A 22687-nucleotide genomic window follows, 5' to 3' on the forward strand; every position below is an offset into this window, starting at 1 on the left:
AGTTTTCATAACACGAAGCAACATATCACCGGGTGTATGATGGAGAACTGCCTGACACTGAACTCGGGTAAGACCAAGGTCCTTCTTTTTGGCCCCACGAACTTGGCATGCTCCCAACACTTTTCACAAAAGCAAATAATCTGGGAATAATCTTCAATAGAGCTCTATCCTTAAGCACCTGGTTAATGCCACCACTTCCTTCATTTTTTACACCCTAAAAAAGCTCAGGAAAGTCTTCCCATTTATACCTAACAATCTTCAAAAAACAGTGGTCTCCGCGCTTATCCTTTGTAAATTAGACTATTGCAATGCCCTCTTTGTCAGTCTGCAGAAGGAACTTCTTGGTAAGATACAGGTTTTCCAGAATTCCACGGCTGGACTTTTGGTAGGGATTCTCCGGCATCAGTCTGCCAAACAGTCTCCCATCACTGGCTCCCTATGAAGAAACTTATAAATTTGAAAGCCTTGTGTAATGTTTTCAGGGTCTTGCTGAACTCTCAATAGGAGTACTTCAAACACCGGTTCCACTGGTATACTTCATCTAGAGCTCTTTGCTCCTCCACTGCTAACCTTGTTGAGGATCCTAGATTTTGGTTATCAAACTGGGGAGGCAGAAGTTTTATTACCACTACAGCTAAATTGTGGAACACCCTTTTCGCACATTTAAAAAATTCCTCTGAACTGCGCCCATTCAGGAAGGACCTCAAAATATGGATTTTTTCTCTTTAGGTATTGATCTGTAACAAATTATAGGATTTATATGCAACTCCTTCTTTCAGTCAGAACACCTCTTCTATCAGGGTATTAGTGACTAAATGCCTTCGGGCAGTAGTTTGTGCTTTATAAACAAAAAAAATAAATATCAAATCACACTAAATAAAATGCCCTTTTTGGTGTCAACCATAATTAGGGTTGTTTTGTAAAGATTAGAGGAAAGGTTATCGATTGCTTCAATCAAATAATTTGTATTTGCCATTATCTATCTACCTGTTAAAAAACATTTAGGTCTCCGTCTATCTTAAGCGACCTAGGTGAGGTGATTGGCTAGAGCTCAGGTAAATAATTTATAATCTGTTTTAAAGAAGCTTATCACTCGATATGCCCCTGTTTCTGTGGGAATGTTGCCTTTTACTTAGCAAGCTAATAAACATTGCCTCAAAAAATGAATTAGGTAAAAGGATGTTCCACTATTATTTCATTATATATATACAGAGCACTTTTTTGAATTGTGATACTAAATGTTTTAAAAATGGTACAGGCAGAGCATCATTGCTGCTTGCCTACTCATTGTTATGACTAGATGTCTCAAGCTGCAGCTTAGATTCTGAAATAGGTTTTATTAAAATTTTAGTTTGTTTAAATGATATTGTAGGTAGTTGATCCAAATATAGTAAAATTTGAGTTTTGGAAGCTTTACGATCAGCTTGACAGAGTGTATTATCATCACTATAAAAAGTGTGCCTATGCCTTGTTGATCATAGATTAGTTATTGAGTAACAGGATCTGTAATCAACTTCATGAAATTGTGATTAGAGTAGACCTTTGAGACAGAAGCTAATATTTTATCAATATGTTCATTCTCCTCATAGGCATCTTGGTCTGCAGTTCTGTTATTTATTATCTGTTCTCTTTTGTAAAAATCTTTTAATGTTTGATGTGCTTTTCCCATCTCAATTCATCTTTATTGAATTCTGTACTTAATAACTGGAATGGTGCTAATCCAATGTTGGTCTGTATCTGCTTTAATTGTGATTAAAGCTGTGACTATTATCAAATTCTCCCTGATGTGCAGCCCTAGGCTCAAGACAAATGTGTTGATGCCACACGCTCCAGATTTTAGGGTTTTTTTTATCTCTTGAAGAAATTAGGCTTAAGATCGTATAGCCATATAAATAATGCCTTATAATTACTAGCATATGGAGACTATTAATTTAGCATAAGATGATCATTATGAGCACTATCTGAAATTACTATACACCACATGCTGCTTGGTAAGAAAATTGTTTTCTATCCATTTTATTACATTTCCCTCGCTTTCTTGCCCCTTTCCAGCCTGGAGCCAACCCAATGTTATATTCCCTTAATACAATCCTATGGGGCCTAGCCTGCTTAAGACCCTCAATAGCTACCCTGTTGTAAGTTGGTACTATATATTTGTACCTAAGCTTCTTTTCATTAACACTGCCCCTGCACCACACCCAATCAGTTCATGTAACATCTATTACATCAATAATTTATTGCATTGTTATCCCAGCTTAATAAATAACACGTTGACTAATATGATCTAAAATCTTTAGACAAAAGATGTGCCCCAAAGTTCCATTTCCCCATCAAATTCTGCACCACACTCAAATTTTATACCAAGTGTTGGAAATACTCCACTCCCACACCGGAAAGGGGGGTGGTAACGGGGTATTTCCAGACACACACAGTGGTAGCTTGGCTCGAGTGGTCAGGAGTCAGGCACCGTGCTAAGCATACGTCATACCCATACAATAACCATGCGTGCATCCGTTCCAAAAACGACTCTACACCGTAAAAATTATGAAAATCTTTCTTTATCTTCTTTTTCTCTTAGTTGCTGTTGAAATAAATAATAATAATACAATCACCATATACAAGGCTTTTTCTGTGGAAGGGTACGCCAAATAAATACTGTCTTAATGATTCAATAAATAGGGGAGATCATAGATAATTAAGGCATAAATACAAGTGCATTACATACAGGCAATTAAATATTCTGAGGCAATAAATACTGCAAACCAATAAATATTGTGCGACAATAAATACTGTGGAACAATAAATACAGTGAAGCAATAAATAGGTTAAATACAATAAATACAGTGCTCTCAATACATAGTTAAAAGCTGACAGTGACACTCATAGAATCAGATCACATTTAGATTACTATGGGTTGATTTGGCCCAGGCACAGCTTGTGGTTAGGTGGATGGCTTGAGGGTGTCTATTCCCTGGCTTGGACAAGGCTGAGGCCCAAACTGAGGTAGATAAAGGGGAGGAATTCTAGAGATCTGGCTCTCTCACTCTACACAACCCCTCTGAATTAGTCTCAGCTCACCCCTGGCACAATCAAGATGGTTCCAGCACCTCTCTAGCCCCTAGAGTAGTCTCTCAGGATTCCACAGGGCCTTAGGCGCCCTCTATTACACTTACTGCCCTTTTTCTGAAGCTCCGACGCCGCTGGAGTCGTGTCGACGCCGTGAGGCGGTTCCGGTTCGATGTCGGCGGCCTCGGCGCAATGTCAGTTCTTGACGACGCCGGTAGGCGGTTCCGGTTCGATGTCGACGGCCTCGGCTCGATCTCGTCCTCCGGTTCGATGACGTCGGGCAGTCTTGGCTCGATGTCGACTTCGGCGGCTCCGGTCCGATGGCGACTTCAGTTTCGATGACGTCGGCCGGCCTTGGCTCGATGTCGACTTCCGGCGGCTCCGGAGTGCGATCTCCACTCCCGACCTCCGGTGCTCCTCTCCTCAGGTTCCGGCGACTCCGGAGTGCGACCTCCACTCCCGACCTCCGGCACGATTCTCTCAGGTTCCGGCGACTCCGGAGTGCGATCTCCACTCCCGACCTCCGGCACGCTTCACCTCGGTCTCCGGCGACTCCGGAGGGCAGACTTCACTCCCCCGTCGACGCCGCTCACTCGACCTCGGGTGACTTCCTCCTCGACCTCTGGTACTCTCTACGACCTCCGTCGGCGCCCTCTCTCGACCTCTGGTGGCTCCGGGTACGACGTCTGCTTTTCCAGTCAGCGCCGCTTCTCCACCTCGGGCTCCAGGTCTCAGGCTTCTCGACGTCGGACTCCAGGGAAACCAGTATCCAGGTCAGGATCTTGCTGTTCTTTGTTTCTAAGGCCTGTTCCTGCTGTCCAGGTCCTTAAGATGGTTTTTCTTGCTTCTTCCCACACAGGGCTCCAGGCTGGGCTCAGTCAGTAGGGACTAGTATCAAGGGTGGGTTTATGGACCCCACTCCAGGCACAAGTTTCCACCCCTGCTGCCTCACTCCTTCCTCCTTCAGGTTTCTGCTGCTCACTCCTCACCAGTCAGGTGCCAACTGCCAGCTCCAACTGCCAACTCTCTGTCTTAGCTTCCCAACATTCTAAACCGCCTCCAACTGTCACAGGGCTCCAGAATGTTGCAGAAGGTTCTAGTAGGTTCCAGTGGGTTCTGATGATGTCACAGATGGCCACCATTTTGTGCTCCAGGCCCTCAGACAGAAGTTCCAGGGGTAGATAAAATGGCTCCCTGAATCTGCATCAATACGAAAAAGTCTGGTGGTTCCCAAAAAGGAAAAATTCTAACAGGGTTTGAGGCAAAAGTGGGACAAAATAAATAATGATGAGGAGGGACCACCCAAAGGGCTGACAGGTCTAACACGCGTCCCCCCCAGCTGAAAGTGGGGAGAGCTACCCAACCCCTTGGGAGTTCTCATCAATAAGGCGGAAATACCTTGAGAGACCGTCTGCATTGGCGTGGTCCACTCCAGGCCGATGTTCCACCTGAAAGTCCATTCCCTGTAGGGAAATAGACCACCTCAACAACTTGGGATTCTCCCCCTTCATCTGCATCAGCCAACGAAGGGGTCTGTGGTCGGTCTGAACCAGGAAGTGCGAGCCAAACAGGTATGGCCGCAACTTCTTCAGAGCCCATACCACTGCAAAGGCTTCACGCTCTATTGCACTCCACTTCTGTTCCCTGGGAAGTAGTCTCCGGGATAGGAAGACCACGGGTTGATCCAGACCCTCTTCATTGAGTTGCGATAACACTGCCCCAATGCCATGTTCTGATGCATCCGTCTGGACAATGAACTCCTTGGAAAAGTCTGGGGCCCTTAAGACCGGGGCCTCGCACATGGCTTTCTTCAATCTCACAAAGGCCTGCTGACAAGCCTCCGTCCAGACTACCCGTCGAGGTTGTTTCTTGGACGTGAGCTCCGTGAGGGGGGCTACGATGGTACCGTACCCCTTCACGAAGCAGCGGTAATATCCCGTGAGGCCCAGAAAAGCTCGGACCTCGGTCTGTGTCTTGGGGGGTTCCCAGGCCATGATGGCCTCGATCTTCGCCTGGAGGAGTTGCACCGCTCCTCTACCCACCAAGTGTCCAAGGTACACTACCGACCCCTGCCCGATCTGGCACTTGCTGGCCTTGATCGTCAATCCAGCTTGTCTCAGGGCCTGGAGAACAGCTTGCAGGTGACGCAAGTGATCCTCCCAGCTGTTACTGAAGACGGCTATGTCATCCAGATAAGCAGCAGAGAAACTCTCCATTCCGGTGAGGATCTGGTTTACCAGGCGCTGAAACGTGGCAGGTGCGTTCTTGAGCCCAAAGGGCATCACACAGAACTGGTAGTGGCCATTGGGCGTGGAGAAGGCTGACCTTTCCCTTGCTCCATCAGTCAAAGAGATCTGCCAGTACCCAGAAGTAAGGTCAAAGGTACTTAGATATTGGGCAGCTCCCAGCCGGTCAATCAATTCATCCGCCCTAGGGATCGGATGAGCATCAGTTTTGGTCACTGAATTCAGTCCCCGGTAGTCCACACAGAACCTCAGTTCCAGTTGGGCACCCGGTGGTGCAGCTTTTGGTACTAACACCACCGGACTGGACCAGGGGCTGCTAGAAGGTTCGATCACTCCTAGCTCCAGCATCTTAGTGACTTCACCGTTAATGCTGGCCTTCACCTTGTCTGACATCCGGTAGATCTTGGACTTCACAGGTGGGCTGTCTCCTGTGTCCACGTCATGGACGCACAGGTGAGTCCTACCCGGGACAAGGGAGAACAACGAAGAGTACTGCCCCAGGACCTGGCGGCAGTCCTCTTGCTGTTCAGGAGTTAGGGAGGGGGAGAGAATCACTCCCTCCACCGACCCATCCTTCTCTTGAGACGCAAATAAATCGGGGAGAGGCTTGCTTTCCACGTCCTCTCCTCCGTCAGTCACCATCATCAAGATGACTTCGGGCCTCTCGTGGTGGGGTTTGAGGCGGTAGCCGTGCAGCACCCGTAGGGGCTGACGAGGGGTTTTCAGGTCCACCAAGTAGGTAGCCTTACCCTTCTTCTCCAACACTTCAAAGGGTCCTGACCAGCGATCCTGGAGGGCGCTAAGCTCTCCTGGTTCGATCACCCACACCTTCTGGCCAGGCTCCAACTCCACCGGGTGAGCATTGTGGTCATACCACGCCTTCATCACTGCTTGGCTGGCTTCCAGGTTGTCAGAAGCTTGCTTCCACAACTTAGCCATTTGGCTCCGGAAGGCCAGCATGTAGCTCACCACATCCTGGGGAAGCTTCCTGGGAGTTCTTTCCCATCCGTCTCTCACCAGGTTGAGAGGTCCACGTACAGGGTGCCCATACAGAAGCTCGAAGGGGCTGAAACCCACTCCCTTCTGTGGCACTTCCCTGTAGGAAAAGAGTAAACAGGGTAGGAGGACGTCCCATTTCCTCCGCAGGCTTTCAGGCAGACTTCTGATCATGCCTTTGAAGGTTTTGTAAAACCTCTCCACCAGACCATTGGTCTGGGGGTGGTAAGGAGTTGTGAACCGGTAGGTCACTCCACACTCCTTCCACATGGCCCGCATGTACGCTGACATGAAGTTGGTCCCCCTGTCGGACACAACTTCCTTGGGAAAACCCACTCGGGTAAAGATTCCCATCAGGGCCCTAGCCACAACAGGTGCTGTTATGGTCCTCAGAGGTATTGCCTCTGGGTACCGTGTGGCATGATCCACCAGGACCAGGATAAACCTGTGACCAGCTGACGTTGGCGGATCTAACGGACCCACAATGTCGATGCCCACCCTTTCAAAGGGGGTGCTAACGACAGGAAGTGGTTCCAGGGGAGCTTTTAGCTTCACCCCTGTTTTCCCACTGGCTTGGCAAGACACACATGTCCGGCAGTAGGTATCGGACGACACTTTCATCTGAGGCCAATAAAAGTGTGGGACAAGACGGGCGAAGGTCTTGTCTTGCCCCAGGTGTCCTGCCAATGGGATCTCGTGAGCCAACTCCAGAAGGAAGGCTCGATAACGTTGAGGGACTACCAAGGCTCGTGACGATCCGTGTAGGGGTGCCTTGGGTTCACTGTAGAGGAGGCCATCCTCCCAGTAAACACTGTAGTTCCCTTCAACGTTCCCTGCTGCCTGGGCTTGGGCCTGACGCCTTAGCCCCTCAAGGGTAGGGCACTCCCTCTGGCCCTGGCAGAATTCCTCCCTGGACGGGCCTCCCTCCACGTGCCACTCGGCCGGGATGGGTAGGTCCTCCAGTTTGGTAACGTCCCCCACCGCAGACTCCTGGTCCACCACCTCCGGTGGCCTATCCGTCCTACGGGGTGTGGACGCCGAGGCAGGCTCCTCCTGTCCTCGGTTCTTCCCTTGACTGGCAGCTGGCTGGGCCTTTGTTCCAGGCTCCAGCCGAAACGAACTCCCTCTCCGGGTAGTCGCGGACCTTGTGCTAACACAGGCCCAGTCAGGTGTACCCAGCATCTCAGTATGAGTCCGGTATTCCACCTCCTTCCAAGCATTGTGCTCCATGTCATTCCCCAGTAGACAATCGACTGGCACGGCAGGGCTTACGGCAACTCGAAGTGAACCTGCAACCCCCCCCCATTCAAAGGGAACCTCGGCCACCGGATAGTGGCCTGTTCTGCCGTCAGCCATCGCGGCTGGGTGGAGTACATCGGGAATTACCTGCTCTGGAGACACCAGTTGGCTACGTACCATAGTCATACTGGCTCCTGTGTCTCTCAGAGCCTCCCCTCTTTGGCCGTTGATGGTGACCCACTGCCCATACTTTACGGTATTTGCGGGCACCTGGATCTTAGGAACCATCTCCCGTTCTCCCAGGGACACTAAAGTGACACCCGCCCACTCCCTTCCCTTAGTTAAGGGCATCTCCTCCCCGAGCACTGCACTAGCTACTCCGGGGGTCTTTCCTCCAATGGGAGGGGGTGGTCGTTTCGAACACTTCGCGTCTCCCTTGTAGTGTCCAACGCCACCGCACTCGTAGCAATGGACAACCCTTGGCTGCTGACTCTGGCCAGGATTAGGGTTTCTGGGTGGGTTAGCCCTAGGGGTGAATCCTGTTCCCTTCCCTTGGAAGTTATTTTGGGGGCCTTTGGAGAACTCCTTTTTCTTTTCCCCTCCCTCTTTCTTCTGGGGGGCGCCCTGTCCGGCCTTTTGAGTATCCCCTCCAGTCCCCCTTGTGGACACCCGGGTACTAGCCCAAATGTCCCCCTCCTCAGCAAGCTTCCTGGGATTGGTCAGCTTGCTATCCACCAGGTGTTGACGCAGTTCAGGGAAACATTTCTCGAGCAGGTGTTCCTTCAGTACTAGATCAAACAACCCCTCGTAGTTCCTCACTTCACTGCCCTGAATCCAACCCTCTAGTGCCTTCTTTGCATAGTCCAGGAAGTCCACCCAATTCTGTGTGCCCAGTTTGTGACTACCCCTGAACTTCTGTCTGTACTTTTCGGGTGTTAGTCCAAACTTTCTTATGAGCGCCAGTTTCATGGTGGGGTAGTGGGTCTGCTCATCCTCCTCGAGGGCCAATAATGCATCCCTACCAGCTGGAGGCATGTACTTGTACAATCCCCCTCCCCAGTACTTCTCTGGAACCCCATGGGCCCTTAACGAGACCTCATAGGCCGCTAGCCACTTGGCGATATCGTCACCCGCCCCATAGCTAGCTACTATGTCCTTTGGCAGGTAGGGTTTGGGTTCCCTGGTGTACTCTCGTTCTTCGCTGCCACCGTTAGGTACAGGGTGTGCCCCGATTCTCAGGATCTGAAGATCTATCTCTTTCAGCCTTATCTCATGAGCCATCCTCTGTTCCTCCTTCTCTTTCTCCAGCCTTGCTAAGTCCCATGTGAGCTGTCTTTTCTCCCTCCGGTCTGTTAACTCCACTTCAGACAAGCCACCGCTAGAGGCACTGCTGCCCTTCCTGGAAAGTGCCCTGGGCCCCGCTAACAGGTTCCCCACCTCAGGTTGGTACAAACCAGCTCCCTCACTTTCGGGCTCTCTATCCCTGTCCTCCTCCTCAGCCTTGCTTTCTCGGCGTGCCTCCCCCCAAGCCCTTAAGCTGGTTTGGAGTACACCCTTCTTTGCTCCTGGGGGACAATACACCCCCTCCCGCTGACAAAACTCCCTGAGTTGGGCCACAGTGTACGTTTCTAAATCCTCCAGTACAAACTCCATCTTGCCCACTCAGGTCAGAGGACAGTTATTTGCAGTAACTATGCAGGGGGGTACCTTATATAATACCTCCTCCCACCACCAGAGTAAATTTGGAAAAAACAAAAACTCACAATTAGGAAGGCCGCTTTGAGAAAACTCCCGGTGTAGGCCTATGGACTACCCACAGTTATTGCTGAGTATACGCAGGCACAGCTCTATCCCACCACTGAACACCAATTATGTTGGAAATACTCCACTCCCACACCGGAAAGGGGGGTGGTAACGGGGTCTTTCCAGACACACACAGTGGTAGCTTGGCTCGAGTGGTCAGGAGTCAGGCACCGTGCTAAGCATACGTCATACCCATACAATAACCATGCGTGCATCCGTTCCAAAAACGACTCTACACCGTAAAAATTATGAAAATCTCTTTCTTTATCTTCTTTTTCTCTTAGTTGCTGTTGAAATAAATAATAATAATACAATCACCATATACAAGGCTTTTTCTGTGGAAGGGTACGCCAAATAAATACTGTCTTAATGATTCAATAAATAGGGGAGATCATAGATAATTAAGGCATAAATACAAGTGCATTACATACAGGCAATTAAATATTCTGAGGCAATAAATACTGCAAACCAATAAATATTGTGCGACAATAAATACTGTGGAACAATAAATACAGTGAAGCAATAAATAGGTTAAATACAATAAATACAGTGCTCTCAATAAATAGTTAAAAGCTGACAGTGACACTCATAGAATCAGATCACATTTAGATTACTATGGGTTGATTTGGCCCAGGCACAGCTTGTGGTTAGGTGGATGGCTTGAGGGTGTCTATTCCCTGGCTTGGACAAGGCTGAGGCCCAAACTGAGGTAGATAAAGGGGAGGAATTCTAGAGATCTGGCTCTCTCACTCTACACAACCCCTCTGAATTAGTCTCAGCTCACCCCTGGCACAATCAAGATGGTTCCAGCACCTCTCTAGCCCCTAGAGTAGTCTCTCAGGATTCCACAGGGCCTTAGGCGCCCTCTATTCCACTTACTGCCCTTTTTCTGAAGCTCCGACGCCGCTGGAGTCGTGTCGACGCCGTGAGGCGGTTCCGGTTCGATGTCGGCGGCCTCGGCGCAATGTCAGTTCTTGACGACGCCGGTAGGCGGTTCCGGTTCGATGTCGGCGGCCTCGGCTCGATCTCGTCCTCCGGTTCGATGACGTCGGGCAGTCTTGGCTCGATGTCGACTTCGGCGGCTCCGGTCCGATGGCGACTTCAGTTTCGATGACGTCGGCCGGCCTTGGCTCGATGTCGACTTCCGGCGGCCCCGGAGTGCGATCTCCACTCCCGACCTCCGGTGCTCCTCTCCTCAGGTTCCGGCGACTCCGGAGTGCGACCTCCACTCCCGACCTCCGGCACGATTCTCTCAGGTTCCGGCGACTCCGGAGTGCGATCTCCACTCCCGACCTCCGGCACGCTTCACCTCGGTCTCCGGCGACTCCGGAGGGCGGACTTCACTCCCCCGTCGACGCCGCTCACTCGACCTCGGGTGACTTCCTCCTCGACCTCTGGTACTCTCTACGACCTCCGTCGGCGCCCTCTCTCGACCTCTGGTGGCTCCGGGTACGACGTCTGCTTTTCCAGTCAGCGCAGCTTCTCCACCTCGGGCTCCAGGTCTCAGGCTTCTCGACGTCGGACTCCAGGGAAACCAGTATCCAGGTCAGGATCTTGCTGTTCTTTGTTTCTAAGGCCTGTTCCTGCTGTCCAGGTCCTTAAAATGGTTTTTCTTGCTTCTTCCCACACAGGGCTCCAGGCTGGGCTCAGTCAGTAGGGACTAGTATCAAGGGTGGGTTTGTGGACCCCACTCCAGGCACAAGTTTCCACCCCTGCTGCCTCACTCCTTCCTCCTTCAGGTTTCTGCTGCTCACTCCTCACCAGTCAGGTGCCAACTGCCAGCTCCAACTGCCAACTCTCTGTCTTAGCTTCCCAACATTCTAAACCGCCTCCAACTGTCACAGGGCTCCAGAATGTTGCAGAAGGTTCTAGTAGGTTCCAGTGGGTTCTGATGATGTCACAGGTGGCCACCATTTTGTGCTCCAGGCCCTCAGACAGAAGTTCCAGGGGTAGATAAAATGGCTCCCTGAATCTGCATCAATACGAAAAAGTCTGGTGGTTCCCAAAAAGGAAAAATTCTAACAGGGTTTGAGGCAAAAGTGGGACAAAATAAATAATGATGAGGAGGGACCACCCAAAGGGCTGACAGGTCTAACACCAAGTTAATATCAACTTGTTAAACATTTGGAGATATAATTTGTGATGAATCTGATCCAGGAAGATTTGGGCATCTTTGGTGCAGGTGAAACATTACATTTTCATCTACGCAGCACTTTCAATTTTGCTTTTTGAATAATAGTAGCTTTGTAAATATAGGAATTATGGATCTCCTCTGTGTTCGCTGTGAACTGAGTAAAATTTTCATCAACTGCCCCCAGTTGTCTCTTTAACTGTGAGGCCATATCATTTTGAAACTGCTTGATCTCTTTAATATTGTTCAAAATATTCTCCAGAATCACTGTGTATTTTGTTTGATTCTTGACTACTTAAAGGGCACATTGAACAGCTGCAGTGGATACCTATGATTCTCGTTGTTGTTCATTTAAGCCATCAGTCTCTGTGGCTGCTCATGATTTATGGATCAAAACTGGGCTCAAATGTTTCGTTATTGATTGGCTACTTCCAAAGGACATAAGAGACATAAATGTAAGTCTTTAGTAAAAACAGTCTCAATTTACACAGGAGGAGTTGTAGGTGATATGATTTCATGTGTGTTCAATGTTGCAGCACTTGTTCAAGTTGCTGGCCAGTATCTCTTCTACTTAGCCCTGTATAGAGATGATCAGAAAGAAACCTGCTAAAATGTTTTTGTAAGAATTGGGCTATATTATAGACTTCTAAAGTTTTCATATTAACAGACATTTCAGTATCCTCAATACTGACATGTTGCTGCTGGATTCACAATATTTGCACTAAATGTTGGAAGATCTTGCAGCTGTAAAAGAGTGCAACCCATTACTGTCTGGAGAGAGCTGTAATCCCCCTCACTGTTTATGAAATCTGCAGAGATCTTTTCAATAAGTAAATTGAGTTAATTGTTTAAATCTAATGTCTTTCTTGCTTACCCCAAGATTTGGAAGATTTACTTTCCTCGAAAGGTAGCATCTGTCTATTGGGGGTATTTCTTTAATGTTGCTGTCTGGGCTTGCTTCAACTTGGAAGAGGTTCTGTGAAGCTGGAAATTCAAAGATAAGAAATACTAATGGAGCTCTAGACCCAACCACCATCAGCAAAAAGAATGTAAAAACATTCCCTCTCTTATAGTGGCTAAATTAGCATGACCCCACTACCAGCTACTTTTACCGCTGTGTACATTGTCAATCAAATCTTTTCAAGTCTTCTCTAGGTGTTCCAAGCAACCTAACACTTGTACAGCAATGATGAATAGATCCCTATGTAGAGTTTGTAATAACTGCTGCAGTTAATAGCAACTGTAGCAAGCTGTAAACCAATTTTTCACTCAATTCCACAGTTTAAGTAGCATAAACTACAAACCAGTGGCGGCTGGTAGAGGACGGTGGCATGGGGGTAGGGGGAATTAAAAATACTTACCTGTGGATCGCCAGCTGCCGCATCTCCTCCATCCATACTGCATGCTGCCTCCCGGAAGCACCCAGGCTCTCATACTCCTCTAGCCAATCATGACGTTGCCTTACAGTAGTACTGTTATTGGTCTAAGCACTGTGATCCAGTGCTCAGAGAGGGAGTGGGAACCTGAGCATGTTCTCCACCCAGGCTGTACAATACAGCCGGTGGAGAACAAGCAAAGTGCGCCTGACAGTTTTGCCGGCCCAAGGCGACTGTCCAAACTGTCAAGTGCACTTATGGTGCAGCCACCACTCTTCCCCCTGCTGGCGTCATGCGAGCCCAGCCCCATCCCACCCTAACATGAAGTTTAAAGGCAGACTAAAAATTAAAATGATAATATAGTTTTGTTATCATTTTATTATTACTTTACTCTGCTCCTAGAGCAGTGGGGCGTCGCTTCTCTGCCTTAGTAGAGGAGACGCTCCTGCTACAAACAATGAAGTAGTATTTTGAAGCAGCCAGAGCTGCATGGGTTAATGTAGCCAGATAATGTTTGTCCTAATCCCAGAGAAAAAAACTTGAAGTTTTTGAGCTGGACTCTGGCTTATCTTGTCATTGATTGAATAATTACTAGATAACAGCTGCCCAACATGCTTACCGTGCTTTGAATCGGCTCGGACGTTCCCAAACTGGTAGAAAGTCATCACCACTAGTCTGAAGCTTACACCAATAGAGATAGTGTGTTTTAGCAATGTTTCCAGGAATTCCAATAGAATTTCTGGCGGTCAAAAGGCAAAGGAGCACAGTGGCATTTCTTGATTCGGGTGAGATGCAACGGTGGAGCAGAAGCTACTGGTGGGATGCAAGACAGGGGGCATCATCTTCCCATTCCGGGATAGAATGCCACCACTTGGCAGGTTAGAACTCCCAGCAGTGGAGTTCAGGGATGCAGCAGGTTAGGTCTTTGATGGCCCTGAGACTTCCAACAGGAGGAAAGTACACACAACCACTTGGAGAACCTTGGAAAGCAGGATTCAAAAAGCAAAGTCCAGTTCTATGGTAAGGCACTGTGTACTGAGTCCAGGCAACCCTTAGTGATAGTGTTTAGGTTCCTAATAACCAAAGCTCTCAAGGTGTAGCTGTGAAGAGCAGCTAAGGCTTATTCAGGAGGGTGTAATGTGGGTACATTTGCCACATAGTCAGTCAGCAAAGCTTTCACACAAGAAAGAACCACAAAAGAGTTTATAAAAATACTGCAGTATTTATAACACAACACTAGGAACTAACTTGGTATATATCCTACTTGGAGGTATCAAATACACATCAGAAATACTTCAACAAAAGGTAAGTAGCATAGAAGAACACATGGAACCATGGGGGGGGGGCAAACCATATACTAAGAAAGTGGTATAAGAGGTGAGTACCAAAACGTGACCTATACCTAAGGATTGAGAAGCTCAGGGGAAGTAAGGAACCACCAAAGATGAGTAGCTAGGGACCCTAAGGCACCCGGGTAAAGAGTGGTTACACTGGGTCAAACATCCATAGGATAACACAGGGTAAGTTGCAGTTGATATTTTCTTGTTCCAGGACCCTTCCCAAGGGACCCCGAAGACACTAACTTGATCAGAAAAGGTTGGAGAGCCACCCCGCCCGTGGATACCCACTGAACCATGATATCTATACCAGGGAGCACAGGTGTATAGGAGTGAATTGATGTTGGAACTGCCCATTGAAGCCGATGGAGGATCTTGGAAGTACAACGGCTGCAGCGACTCATGGACCAGGACAGTGGAACTCAAACATGAAATCTGGACGAGAATTAACTGAAAGCAGAGGGGACAGAGTACAAACCACCCGGAGGTGTCCAGGAGGCTCCGGAGCACAATGCCACTCCTTGTCAGAGGTACGGCAGTCTTGATGAAGCAGCTGTAGAGCCCAGACGATGGTGCAGGAGCACTGGAGCCGTCCATGAGCTGTCCCATGACACATGAAGAATTCTGGGAGATCAGTGGCTGGCAGCACCACCAACAAGCCTTGGCAACCGAAAAGTTGGGGCAATGGAAAAGAAGCTTGGTTGCAGACCAGCAAGGTCTGTGAGAATAACCCAGCAAGGGCTGGCCCTCAGCATGCAAGATTGCAGGCAGGAATCATCGGAACCCCCTCAAGGACCCTCTGGCAGCAAGCACAGGGAGTCGCAGGGAAGCATCAACAGCCCACAGAAGATGGAGGCCCACGGGGCAGAAGATGCAGGCAGGACATTGTTGTCAGAGCTGTGCGATGCTGGGACTTCTTGGAGCTCTCCTGTGAAGAGAGTCAACAAGCCTTGGCAATGGCAGACAGATGGGGTGTACAGGGAGGTGGTTCAGGTCGGCTTTAGAGGGATTACAGTCAGCCAAGTTGCAGGGAAGACCCAACAAACCACCACCTGTGTTGCAGAGCCGGGAAATGTCCATGAGACAACAGGATCAGCAAACCGATAGTGGACGCAGAGATGCATGTGGATGCAGGGAAGGGATTCCTTCAGTCCAAGAGAGATTCCTTCATGCAGATTCCTTGCTGACTCGGAGGATGCACGGCCACAGAGTTGCAGAAACTTGGAAGAGCATAGAGACAAAGTTGCGGCAAGAATCTGTCCACCAAGAGCAGTCTTGTCTTTGATCCAGCAGAAGAGTTCCAGTGTCCAACAGCAGAAGTATCTTCAGACAAGTCTTGACAAATCTTGGCAAACTCCAGGACTAAGCTAAGCACCCACCCTTAAGGGAGCCTTTAAGTAACCCTAAAAGGGGGAAAGATATCTTCTGCGGCAACCCACCTATTAGGAGAGGACAGAGATGGTACTAGCCAGTCAGATGCTCCCAGGGGCCACCTGGAGGAGCTCTGCTCACGTCCCTAGGAAGGAGCTGGAGAGGGAGGTGGACACTCCCCTGTCCTTTGTGTAGTTTCATGCCAGAGCGGAAGCCAATGGCTTCTGAACTGGGCCAAACTGGTTTATGCAAGGATGGCACTAAATGTGCCCTCACTCTGTCTAATTCTAAAGGAGAGGTGGTCACACCTCACCTTGGCAGAAAATCCATTGTTCAACTTCCCCTTCCTGAATTACGCTCATCAGCTATACAGGTAGGTATTGGGGGGGGTCCTCTAAAGAGCCCCCCAGTACATGGTATCATGCAACTAACACTGTAATCAGTGTAGTTGCATGATTCCAACATGTTTGATACCAAACATGACCATGACTATGTCCATCTACATAAGGAGCAGACATTATGTAGATGGACATCTCGACTTCCCAGTGTCCACTACATACCTTAAAATGGCTGCCCCACAATTACAAAACCCAGGGAATGGAGTCCAGGGTTAGTAGTGGTACCTCTTACCGTCCAAGGGTACCCACACTCTTAGAACCATGCACCTTGCCCTTGGACTGAAGGGCCTATCTTAGGAGTGACTTATAGGTTTAAAGTTCAGTGACCGGGATATAAGGAAAACCTTATATCTAAAGTGAAAGGTGCATGCACCATTTCACGCAGACTGCAATAGCAGCTCTGCAGACACAGTTTGTATGGACTCCCATGAATGGTATAATACATGCTGCAGCCCATGGGAGACCCCTGCTATACTAATGCTCTGGGTACCTCAGTATCATATACTAGGGATTACAGTGGTACCCCAGTATGCCACAGAGAACAAGTTGTCTTATGTGTTTTGAATATGCCATTTTCTTGTTTCCTTTTCGTTTTAACGTTAATCTGTATATTTAATGTTATTTAATGTTATTTGGAAGTCTGACACTTATATGCCAGTAAGTGTGATATACTAGTGAGAGGATTTCCCTATATTAAAATAAGAATTACACTATAACCTTTAACCATTGTTAGCATTGAGAGGTACAAAACCACTACGTAGGCTCTTTAAAATAGTGCATGCATCTACGGTATGAGGAGTCCCCATGTTTTATTTTCTATTTTGAATGATCCCGCCCCGGATTACCTCAACAGGATCTCCCCCTTTTTACGATACAAACACTTTCTAAAAGTGGCATTTTCAAACTTGCAATTTAAAACCCACCTTTACTAAAAGATGTATTTTTAAATTCTAAGCTCAGAGAGACCAAACTCCAAATCTCTAGCTGTTCCCAATTGAAAAGTGCACTTGAAAAATGTTACATGGCAGCTCCAATGATAAACTATGGGAGAGCTAGTCCTTGCAATAGTGAAAAACGAAAATGGCAATATTTCACTATCAGGACATGTAAATTAGGGGTGGGCGGAATTTGCAAATTATCGCGAAATTGCTTAAAATATCCGCGAGCACGCGGAACTTTCGCGAAGATGCAGAGATTGCTTTTCCCGCCCGTTTGCCATGTGTTTTTGCGTGCTCGCAGGGAAAATAATCTCCAACTTGCTCATGCGATGATTATTTCCTGTTCCGGGTCGATTGACGTGTTCGCGATCACAAACTCTCGAGGGATAGCGCGACCGGCTACCAACAATCCAACATCTCGTGGCGCATGCGAACGGATAGGAAAACTCGTCGGCGAACGCAGGGACCCGGTAAGTCGTGACCGCGCGCGCGAGAACGCATTTTTATAGCGCGAACAAGAAAAATACTTCAGTTTGTGAAAGTTTTGACATTTTCGCGCTCTCCGCAGAACACGAAAATGTCAAAATATCGCAAATACCGCGAGCGGAACGAAATTTACCACCCAGGCCTAATGTAAAACACATCAGTACATGTCCTACCTCTCACATACACTGTACCCTGCCCATCGGGGTACCTTGGGTCTGCCTTAGGGATGCCTTACATGTAGTAAAATGGAAGGTAAGGGCGTGGCAAATGGGTACACCTGCCAGGTCGACATAGCAGTTTAAAACTGCAATAACAGATGCTGCAATGGCAGTCCTGAGACAAGTTTACAGGGCTACTCATGTGGTTGGTACAACCAGTGCTGCAGGCCCACTAGTAGTATCTGATTTACAGGTCATGGGCTCACATAGTGCATTTTACTAGGGATTTACCAGTAAATCAAATATGCCAGTCATGGAGAACCAATAAGAATTGCAATATACACAGGGAGTATATACTCTTTAGCAACAAAAACAGGGACAGACAAATAGGAGGCAAAAGACAAAAAGTGAGGGGATAAACCTGCAAAAACGGCCAGGTCAAACAATAATATTGTTATAACTACAGTTTTTATTATTGCTATCATTATTATTATCGTCATTGATTTGATGACGAATAGTATCTATTCACCAAAGCTGAGCATTTTGTTAAAATTAATCAATGTGTAACGTCTGATTACCTGCTGCACTTTCATTGCATTGTGTGTTTTTGCAAATTTGGTGTGCTTGTATAAGTAAATTTGCATTGTCTGACTGGGAGGATGCTTGCAATAAATCTAACTACACGTTCAATCACTTAGGGTAGCATTCCAACACATTGTTATTTTGCCCAGCATGGCAGCTCAGTTTTGACACAGCCCTATGCAATTCAGTCTTGACCCTGCTCCAAAAAAAAAAAATAACAGTCCTGCCCACACTGCTAGACTAGGTCCTTCCTGAGCTGGAACACAAGCAACTCAAGACCAGTCTTGCCATCATTGGGGCTCTTCAGTTATATGTAGCTTGGTTTCAGTGGCACAGTGAGCACAGGCCCCACATCTGGGCTTACCCTTGGCTACATAAGGCATTACATAAAACAGACAAAAGGGGATGCCATATCCTCCCAGGACTAGAACACATGCAATCCAAGACCAGTTTTGCCATCTAAACCAGCCCTGCATTACTTGTTTTCCGGTTTCAAAATAAACGTTTCTTTTTAAAGGCATACCATTTTAGGAAAATGGACAGCCTTTAAAAACAAATGATTTATTTAAAAGCAATCACAGACATGGTACTCCGCTGACCTCAGCAGGGCACCATCCCTTTGTTGCCAGCTAATCGTAATGGGTCACAATTTTCAACCTACCTCATTAATATTAATGAGGTAGCTAGAATTGCAACCCACAATGATTCGGTATTTTGGAAATCAACCTAATAATACAGACATATCTACTTGTGTCTTTCATTTGGTATGTGGAAGGAACGCTCTGGCACATGTCTCAAAAATGCCATTTGCGATTCCTTATGAGCAAAAAATAAGGATTCGCTAATAAGGAATTGAATAAGCTTATGCATGTAGGAATCGCAAAAAAAATAGTGATTCCTACAAATTCCTTAATTGCAAGTCGCAATTAAGGAATGGCTTTCCATTCATTCCTATGGGCCTACAGGCCCATAGGAATGAATGGGAATTGCATGCGCAATTCGCGAGTACCCATTAGTTACTCGCAAATTGCGCATTCAATTTCAAGGGTGCAAAGGTGTCAAAAGGACACCCTGTTGCAGTCCTGAAATTGTAATGTGCACCCATGTTGCGCACACACATGCCCCAAGGGCATGTGTGTGTGTGTAACATGTAACTTTGAAAAATGCACGTTAGTGCATTTTTTAAAGTTTTTGCAAATTACTGACCTGTTTATTTTTTCGGTAATTTGCGACCCCTGATAGCGAAATCGCTATGTTATATTGCTTCTGGCATTGCATTTAAGGAATGGCAATTTGCGATTCCTGAACTGCAATCGCAATTTTCGATTTTTGCATCCCAAATGCAAAAAAACGGTCGCAAAGGGGCAGATTCTGAGAATCTGCCCGTTTGTGACCGATTTTTAGTTTGATGCATGGGGCCCTCTGTCTTATATTGGTGTGGGCACTGTCGTTGTATCAGTGTGGTGTCTGAGCGGCCTGTCCTTGAGTGCCACTATGTAAATCTCCAGAGTGTTCACAATGTTGTCTCACTTTTAGGAAAGGAGTTTGGGATATTTGCGTGGACGGGATTAGGATACTTCTCAGCGTTTTGAATGAAACTCTTTAGGACTTTTGCGTTTAATTTGAAAAAGTTGCTATTTAATGCCCCATGTGAGTTTTTGTCATATTCTGCTTTATAAAAGGGAAAAGTGGTTAGGAGAAGACACAGAGAGATTCCATAGCATGCCTACCATTACTTTGTTGAAAGGGTACATACGTTTGAACTTCATCCACATTCTGTTCTAATAGCATATTAATTTGTGGCACAGAAAATATAATTTCATCTGGAGAATCTTCGTTCTCGTCTGATGGGATTTCATCTTCCTGCAACTGAAAATGATTAAATTTGAGTATTATCTAACAATCAAAATCATGCTTTACATTTGCTGACAAGAGATAACGTAATTGTTTCATCAGAGAAATAAATGTTTACATTTCCAGTGGATTTCACATACATGCTTCAATATTTTATTTACTGAATATACAAAAGTGTGCCCTTAATAGCATGATAATCTACACATGTAAAACCTTACATAAAATATCTTGCATCTAATGTTCTAATCTTGCTAGATAGGAGGCAAATCAAAAACGAATAAGATAAAAAACACAATTCAAGAGTGATCTATTTGAATAATACAAAAAGGAACACAATGAATGAGCATAAAAACATAAAGCTTAATACAACTCATCAAAAACACCGGGAAAAAAACAAAAAAACGACAGGATTTATAGTTACCTTCACGTTTTTAGCAATATTATTGTATGTGTGTATATGGTGCTTGTGTAGCGCAAACCTAACTAAAAGCAGAGGAGAGCTGTACATGGATAAAGACAAGCATAAAGTCAACGAGTAACAGGAGAGGAAACGGAGTTGTGGACAGTTAGGGGTATATTCACAAGAACGTGTGATAATTACGGCAAGAGTAGCTTAACGCAACTCTCAACATCGCAGCCCATCGCGGGAAAATAACCCTGTGTCAATGTGGAATTCACAACAAGGCAGTACCATGCGATATTCTGCCTAAACCGCGGACAATGTCCGCGATACAACGACCTCGATTGAGATAAAAACACAAACCACAACACAAAAAAACCTGCGATGGGCCAAAGCGTGATGAGGAAATCAGCAATAAGCAGCGCCAGGCCTGCAACACACATCTGGCAGGCGGGAAAAATCACCATAAAAGTAGAAAAAACACCCAAACACAAGCTGACCAACATCCAAGCACCATGGAGGCAGCCGGAGCAGGCGCAGAGGGCGAGCGAAACCTCACAAGCTCCCCGGACAACCAGCCCGGGACCTCGGGGACAGGGAAGGGGAAGGACAAGAAGAGGAACACGAAGTTCAGTCCGCAGACAGGATCATAATCACGGAGGTGATGGATCACCATGAACAACTGTTCGTCACCTCCAACGTGTCATTGCACACCAAAACTGGAATATGGCGGGACATCGTGGACAAGTTGAATGCCATCGGAGAGCACAAGAGGACAATGGACGAGGTGAAGAGGAGATGGAATGACATCAAGCGGAAGACCAAGGAGAAACTCGCAGCCAACCAAAAGGCAGCAAGGCAGACTGGAGGTGGGGGCCCAGCACCACAGCTCGTGCTGGATGACATGGAGGAGCTGGTGTCGACAGTCAACAGTGTGGATACTGTAGCCGGAGTCGGGGGACCGAACACTGCTCGAGAGGACACAACACAACAGCAACAGGGTGAGTGACCACCAGGTCCTGGGGGGACGGGTGTAGATGGCCATGATGGCACAATGTACAATGCCATGCTGTCTCAATGTCAACATGTACCATGCGGCTACATACATGTGGACACATTGCAATACACCATCTCTCCTTCACATTGCAGGGCCACCGTCAACACCCCCTACAGAGCAGTCCCAGCCACTCTTCACTGATGACTAGGAGGACAACCCCAGCATCGACGCACAAGCCCTCCTAGACATCAATGACATAATTCGCGACTCACCTCCAGGATCAGGGCTGACCAGCTGCATTGAGGAGACCCCACCCACTACCCAAACCACCCAGCAGGAGGCACCCACGGCCCAAGACCCCTAGGAACAACACACGGCCTTACAACGCCGTGTGCTGGAGGCCGAGGGAGACGGCTGAGCAGGTGCGGGTGGGGTTCGACCTCATGGCCACCAAACTGAATGCCATCCATGGGTGTCTAGGCCCGCTCCATGGTCTCCAACAAGCCCTGACTGACATTGCTGGAGTCCTGACGCAGAGAGAAGAACACCTGTCCGCTCAGAGGGGCACCAGGGATACGAGCTGTGAGCTGGCACACATGCAGAAGCTCATGGAGGACATGGTGCAGATGGAGGCGGAAAGGATGGCAGCCACCGCTGCACATCAGCGAAATGTCGCTGGGATCTTCCATGCCCTGCAGATCATCATCATGGCATTGGCGTGGCACAGATGAATGCTGCTGCCCCCACACCATCCACATCTCCGCCCCCTGGTGTGCCATTGCCTCACAGTCCGGCAGACGTATTCACTCCGGCACCTGATGTGTCTGTGGCACACAGTGCCTCAGCCGGTACTGCAACACCCACAAGTGGGGCAGAGCACACATCCGGGGACGAGGACATGGATGGGTTTGTGATCAGGAGGCACTAGCATTCATTTCCGCCACCTGGCCTGTTTCTGCTTGGTGCCGCACATGGCCTCATGACCTTCCACTGACCCCCGATACACTCTGATGCACTCACCTTGGACACGACATGGACTACCATATCCTGTTTGATGACCAATGACACAGCGAACAGACTGCGGACTGTACCCTTCATCTTCCGCAGTACTGGTCATCCCTGGATGGACTCTGGCTGGCCCTCCATGGGCTCATATTGTGTAGTGTGCTTGGCATTGCTCTGTACCGCTCCATCTGCAGAACTGTACTGGATGTGCAATAAACATCCAGTGACGCACTGCTGTGTCATGTCTTTCATCATTCATGTATGAATGTGTGGATAAATGTAGGGACAGTGATTTCCCTTGCGT

The 22687-nt window shown here is 47.7% G+C and overlaps 1 protein-coding gene across 2 annotated transcripts in view; it reads right to left on the reverse strand.

Moving 5' to 3' along the window:
* CABCOCO1 (ciliary associated calcium binding coiled-coil 1) overlaps positions 1-22687 on the reverse strand; it is a 304698-nt gene that overhangs the window by 227410 nt on the left and 54601 nt on the right. For both annotated transcript variants that reach the window (XM_085608790.1, XM_085608789.1), the window contains exon 2: positions 19884-19996. In XM_085608790.1, coding sequence (XP_085464916.1) covers positions 19884-19996 — 113 coding nt within the window. The remainder of the gene's footprint in view (positions 1-19883; positions 19997-22687) is intronic.

This window comes from Triturus cristatus, chromosome 1_2, assembly GCF_964204655.1.
Source record: "Triturus cristatus chromosome 1_2, aTriCri1.1, whole genome shotgun sequence".
Classification (NCBI taxonomy): Eukaryota; Metazoa; Chordata; class Amphibia; order Caudata; family Salamandridae; genus Triturus; species Triturus cristatus.